A 6,655-nucleotide genomic window follows, 5' to 3' on the forward strand; every position below is an offset into this window, starting at 1 on the left:
AAGGTTTCACTGAAAATAAAGATCATCAAGTGGTTGGTTTCACATTCAAAGAAGTTAAACATACAACACCTTGTTAGTTAACTTTGGAGAAAATGTAATTAGTTTTGTGATGTCACTGTTCAACACACTACTGTTCCCAGTCTCTGAAATGCAACATAACCATCTCCGAAATGGTTATGTTCTTGCAGACTGAATACTGTCATGGAGCTTAGACACCATATGATAGTACACTTTTTGCATATTTTATAGGAGAGCAGCTAGACTTCAGTGATATTAGAGTTCTCCATGGATACATGACAGCACGCCCCCATTTAATGTCCAGAAGTTAAGTATATTTATGTTTATACTGACCTCAATAGTGTATTTCAGATTGCTTTTCTGTATAAAAGTTTAAAGTTAATTAGCAAGTCATTTTCTAATCTCAGTACTATGAAGCAAGAAATGTATGAAAACTCCCCATTCTTTAACAACCATGTGCTATGGACACCACACCCCCCTCCACAACACATCAAGTACAAGCTCTTATGTCCTCTAGCAAACGACTATGTTCTTGTTTTAACCTGCTGAACAGCTGGAGTTGGTGCTGGATTTGCAAGAACCACGTCCGGCGAGTCAATATCAAATAGATCATTTGGACTGATTCCACTCTCACTCAAAGCAGCAAGCAACAGATCCTGTCCTGGCTCCACCATCTCTAAAAAAATTAGAACCATAAATACAAGTTACATTTAATTTTTATTTATTTTGTGCACACATACACACTCACATTTCAAGTTCCCTTTCCTGGACTTAAGGGCATACGCGATGCAGTCTCTTGTATACAGAGTTTCACCTTCTAGATTTGACCCAGCTCTTTTGTTCATTTGTAGATTTTTCCTCTATTTTGTTTTTTTAAATCTCTTCAATATACCTACCACATTTAGAAGCAGGAAGAATGAAATAGTTTACTACACAAAATGCTATCATATCCATAAACTTAAAAAGCAAAAAGATGCCTTTTCTAGTCTTCATCACACTACATTTTTAAGCATTACAAGAAATACCAAGAGGCAGAAATGGTGAGAGTGTATTATGCTAACGATACGTCTTTGTCAGTGAAACATACTGCACGAGGGAAGCACAATTAAAACTCATTTAGTTTATCTTGTAACAACAGGTTAGTGATAAAAAGCTTATAAGGAAAGCTTTTATTTCTTGCTTGCCATTACATTAGGTAGCAATTCATTCACTGGAGAAATTTTGTTTTGCATAGTGGAAAGAACAAATGTTCCACTATTATAGTATTTTAACTACATATTAAATAGGACACTAACATCAGGTCACAGGCTCCTTTATGTGTAGGCCAAGCAAAATTAATTTCAAAAAGTTATTCTAGACAGTTTAACTGTTATTAGAAAAGCTAAATACTCTGTTTTAAGATGAAGACAGGAGATAATGTGTTTTGCTTCCTTAAGAAGGAAGCCCATTTGCCCTAGTACTAAGACAAAAATTAAATGAGCCCACAGAACTTGAGCTATTGCTTATATATTCTAAGATACACCCCAAGTAGAAATTCATTTCACTGATTCTCCACACCCCCCCCGTAACGCCCACTGGTAACAAGCATCAAAAGCTAACAAAGCTGAACACCTACTCTAAAGCCGGTAAGAGGACAAAAATATTTATTGGCATTTTAGATACACTCATTCACAGTCTCCAAAACCACATTCACTTGCTTATCCTTCTCTATATGTACAGCTAAGCCACATCCAGATGGTTGGTCGCACACATTACTTAGCGCATTTGGCAGAACAGGTAATTCTTGTAATAAATAAAGCCTCGGGCACTTAATTCTTATTCTTCCTAGTTTTAGTCTGTCTAACAGTAGGGAGAGACCTTCTTTTAGTGGACTAACGCTGAGATGGTGGCACAATTGAAGCAGTGGATATAAAGTACTGGGACAAGGGGAAGATATACTTTTAAGCATCAAAGACTGTACTACCCAAAAGAATACCAAAGCAAGAAACAATAATTGGTGGGACTGCTACTGACCTCACGCAATCCCATTAAACACCACTTGCTGTGTCAGAACTAGACTCTGCTTTTTTCTTCTAAAAAAAAAAGGCATTTGAGGTGATCAGATAAATGGCAGAATGGCCTGGTTTGTAGTTATCAGGTACAAAAGATATTAAGAAATATTAAGATATCTAGCAGATTTAATTAACATGGCAGCTCCTTCAAAGGATGTCACCTCCCACTAGTCTCTCTCCTAGAACCCTGAATGGGTCAAGAAAAACAAGTAAGAACAGACTGTTAGCTCTACCTTTCAGAAGGATTAAGCCTCCTGTCTCAAAAAAGGGGACTACACATATATATTAATTGGGTAGGATAAACCCTTAATTTTCATCAGACCAAAATACTAACAGCAATCATATCTAAGTTTAGAAGCTTACAGCATTGTTTACTAATTAGAAACAGGTGAGAGGAGAAATAGTAAGTCTGCAGATGAAGTTTTAGTTTATCAGTACTTTTGGTGTTAGGAACTTCAGAGCAGCCATTGAAGGTGAATTCTTCCACAGAAGGGGAATTACCACAGGTTACCCCATCAAACCAGCAGCTCCAAAACACTTTAATATCATAACTTTATGGTATCAATTTGGGAAAGAGGCATGAGCACTCTCCCACATAGTGCAACACCTTTGCTCAACATGGCCAAATAAACAAAAATGTCTACATATACAAAGGACAATGTCAGTTATGTCTTATTTAGTCTGCAAGTAGTTTTGATCACGCCATCCCTAAAAGAAGTTATGACTAAAACTTGGTTGAGAGGTAAGCGGCTATACTGAATAGAGGCATGGAAAGTCAGAAGCTTGGGGCTGTGTATTTAAAAGAGAACTAGAACAAAAAAATTACTCAAGATAACTTCTAGTCTACTCTTGTAATATATGAAGGAAAGGCTCAACTGTGAAGTTGAGACTCAAAGCAAAACCAAGGCTAGGAAAAAAAAACCATGCCAACACCACACAAAACACACATCTTCCCCAATCATCCTAAACCAGTGCCACAACCTATCAAGTCTGTTTCAAGTCAAGTTTAACATATCCACAGTGACACTGAACTCTACATTTTTAACCTTTAAAAACACGATGGCTTGGATATCTTAAGTCAGTCTCACAGAGTTCAGAAAAAAACATTCATCGCAGTAATACTTTAATTGCTTACTTCAAAGCTTTCATTAGATGACTAGTGATAGAAACTAGTATAGCAATTCCTACAATTCCAGAGTAAGCATCTTCAGTTTAGAAGCACCCCTTTCTTAGCAGGGCTGTTTTCACATAAGAAATCCCCCAGCTGCATCTCTCATGCTAATCCCAATTTTAAGTCTTAAAAATTAGCGGTTGCTAACAATCCAGCAAAAAGCTAAGTAAAACAACAGCAATTGTTTATTTGTCTGTCAGACAGTTTGGACAATGAAGTTTGACTAGTTTCACTTATTTTGTTTCTGTACACTAGGAACAAAGCTGCATTGTTTGAAACTGGAACAAAAGGAATTCTGAACTTCTAGAATTTTTACATTAGGAATCACTGAATTGTTAGCACCAATTTTAGGCTTTATAAAACTTCCAAGCACCACTGCTGCCCTCCCCCCACCCTCTAATTTCTCCTTCCCCCCCTATAGTTTTAATCTAGTAAGGAAATTAAACGAGGAAAAAAAAAAAACCAGGAGAAGCTGCATTGTGATAGCTTAGTTTATTTTTTGTGACATACGCTAGTCAAACCCAAAACGTTATCAAGCTGAAACAGCTCCATAATCTTACAAGGTAGGAGGCTCCTTAGTTAACATAAGTGAAAGCGACTTTATCAAGCTCTGCAGCTCAGCTTTGGCAATACTATATAAGGACCTGTTTGCCACATCTTAAAAATCTCCAAAAGAAAATACTTATAAAAAAGTTGTGAATATTACAAGCTGTTCCCTGAGCATTTCACCAGGCGAAGAACTGTTCTGAGCATGCAGAATCTTGCAGATAAGGTTGTCTATGTTTAGTCAGGTTGTCCAATGTCACTGAGCAAGAATCAACCTGTTAGATGAAACTAAAAAAAAAAAAAAAAAATTTCAACAGCAGTAGTATCTCAATTATTTTCTTTGTATTAAGAAAAAAAATATAAACTGCTGCCATTTCAAGAAGGGCTATCAAAACACACCAAGCATTTTTGTAAGGTGCTCTTCTGATGAAGAATATAGCCTGAAACTTTGATAAAAAGACAGTTTTGCTACTACTGCACATTATGTAAATAATTTCTGATTTAAAGATACAGAACCAGAACGCCATGTTTAATATTATGTCATGTATCCATGCCAACCTGGCTCTCTCCCTCCCTCCATTTTAGCTTTGGTACAAAGAAGCAAAACAACAAAAAAAGAGATTCTAAAACACATGTCGAGCAACCCGCTCTCTATTTCCCCTAAGAAAAATAATGGTAGAATCCTAAACAATGGAAAGGCTTTTGATTTTTAGGTCTGGGAGCTACACGTTGTAACACTGTATACCTAAAGCACTTATTTAAAAATCATAATGACCTATAGTATCACAACTTAGCCCAAATCAAACATCACAATCAACTGGGCACGGCTACTTCCAAACCCTTCAGATATCTGGCCTCTGTGGCATACCTAACCTGCAAACTTAGGTTTTAATGCTTGGCCTGGGACACTAATGTATTTAATCAACTCTTGTTCTCCTTTTATTGGGAGGGTTTTTCCCACTGGCTTTCCGAGTAATACATGTCACTTGAACTATACTGGAAGCCATATAAAATATCACAGAAATTCTGCAGTGGTAGAGAAAAGACACATACGTCCCCCAAATTCTCTGGCTGTCTAAACTATGAGCTATTATCAACCTAAACATTTCGCATCTCCATTTGCAGCCTCTCACAACAGAGGTGTAAGGGCTGCTAACCCCCAATCCCACAGAACAGGATTCTCTGGATATCCAGATGGGTTCTGCTCATCTCGCAGCTTTCGGCTCCAGAAGGCAAGCTAGGTAACAACAAAAAAGAAAAAACCCAACCAACCCAACCCCTTCTGGTCCTTTCCAAGTCATCATCCAATCAAAGAGTAAAACACTAATTACTGAACTCGCTCATCCTTACGTGCTTGAACCTCAAGACTAGTAGTTAACATCGCATTTAAATGTACAAAGTTAACTTTTGATTTTTGTGAAAACGATTCCAATCCTGTAAAAAACATACCAGTTTTTCAAACGCTGGTTACCTCTCTAAAGTCAGAGCTTGTAAGGACATGAGGTACAGTTCACGATACTGTGGTATTCAACTCTGCCTCAAAGCTCTGACTGTTTTATGAAATTCACAGTAGTCAGGATACACAGTCTAAAAATGTGAAATTCAGAAGTTGTTAGAGAGACTAAACAATGCAATGATTTGGCATGAAATCAGCTTCCAGACTAAATGGTTGGAGGTGATAATTTAGCCAGTAGCAGAAGTTTTAACCCAGAAGAGATAAGAGCAGTATCTGAGCACTGAACCCTTCCTTAGTTTTGGCCTGGGAGTCAGTTCTAGGTATATCTTGAGGCACAAGAAACACATTAACCCTATCTGCTACCTACCTCAATAGCTTTTAAGTAGCTATCAGCCAGTTTTGACACCAAAGAACTTGTCTGGACAAGACGACAAACTGCCCACATTTTATTTTTAAAGACTAAGATTGCATTCAAATATAACATATCATGCCGGTAAGGAAGATACAGAAAAACAATCCAAGCATCATGCCGTTAGACAACTTCTGCCATAGTAAATTCTTTGCTTTACATCATCAACTCGAGTTTTTCAGTTTAGGGCAGAAAAAAAAGCTTGCAAAACATTCATGTATGTATTTAAATAATTTTAATCCAGACACAACCTATATACTCTAAAGCCAAACAGTCTATCGCTGAGTTAAGAATTAACTCTAGAGCAAGTAAAAAAAAAATTATTAGCGTGAACAAGCGTCACAATCTAAAGTTATCTAATACATCAATTCAACCTTTTTTTTAAGCATTTAAACGATTGGCCTCATCTTTAACAGGTATCAAACATCTAAAACCAGCCTACGAGTACCTGGAAGAAAGTACAAGAGTTCTAATTTATACCCTCAAACACAGCGTGGAACCTGGTCAGCTAAAAATAGTAATGAAACAACCGAAAAAATAGAAGAAAACCCCACAAGGCCTCTTCCCCTTCAGGCTGTAAGGGCATTTTTGTGTTAAACAATTACTCACCCTAGCAACCTCTGTTTGAGGTGCGCTCGTTAAGAGTCACTGGACTTTGAGGCCGGGTCCGTCGCTGCGGCGTTCAGCCCCACCGCTCGCTCCCCGGGAGCTGCGGGGCCCCCGGGGGGCTCGGCCGGGCGGGCCAGCCCCGCGGGAGGCGGCGGGAGGGTTCCCGGCTCCCAGCCTCGCCACCTTCCCCACCAACACGTGTTCCCGACATAAACTTCCGGGTTGGGCTAGAATCGGCTGCGTAATTGTGTCCCATGCGCGACTTTTTGTTTTCAGACCTTCATCTCTCTAAAGATCCCTTCAATAGCACCGGGATCCCGGAGAAGGGCGAAAGGTTGCGCCTCACGGCAGCCTTCAGGGCCACTCAAGCACCATAAATCAACCACCCCCCCCAC

The 6,655-nt window shown here is 38.7% G+C and overlaps 1 protein-coding gene across 1 annotated transcript in view; it reads right to left on the minus strand.

The window, feature by feature from the left end:
• Positions 1-6,332, minus strand: part of SBNO1 (strawberry notch homolog 1) — a 34,866-nt gene extending 28,534 nt beyond the window's left edge. Inside the window, exons 1-2 of the mRNA XM_009283922.2 lie at positions 6,261-6,332; positions 561-694 (exon numbers count right to left, since the gene is read on the minus strand). Coding sequence (XP_009282197.1) covers positions 561-692 — 132 coding nt within the window. The 5' untranslated portion in view covers positions 693-694; positions 6,261-6,332. The remainder of the gene's footprint in view (positions 1-560; positions 695-6,260) is intronic.
• Positions 6,333-6,655: the final 323 nt, after the last annotated feature.

The sequence above is a fragment of the Aptenodytes forsteri genome, unplaced genomic scaffold (assembly GCF_000699145.1).
Source record: "Aptenodytes forsteri isolate BGI_AS27 unplaced genomic scaffold, ASM69914v1 Scaffold118, whole genome shotgun sequence".
Taxonomy (NCBI): domain Eukaryota; kingdom Metazoa; phylum Chordata; class Aves; order Sphenisciformes; family Spheniscidae; genus Aptenodytes; species Aptenodytes forsteri.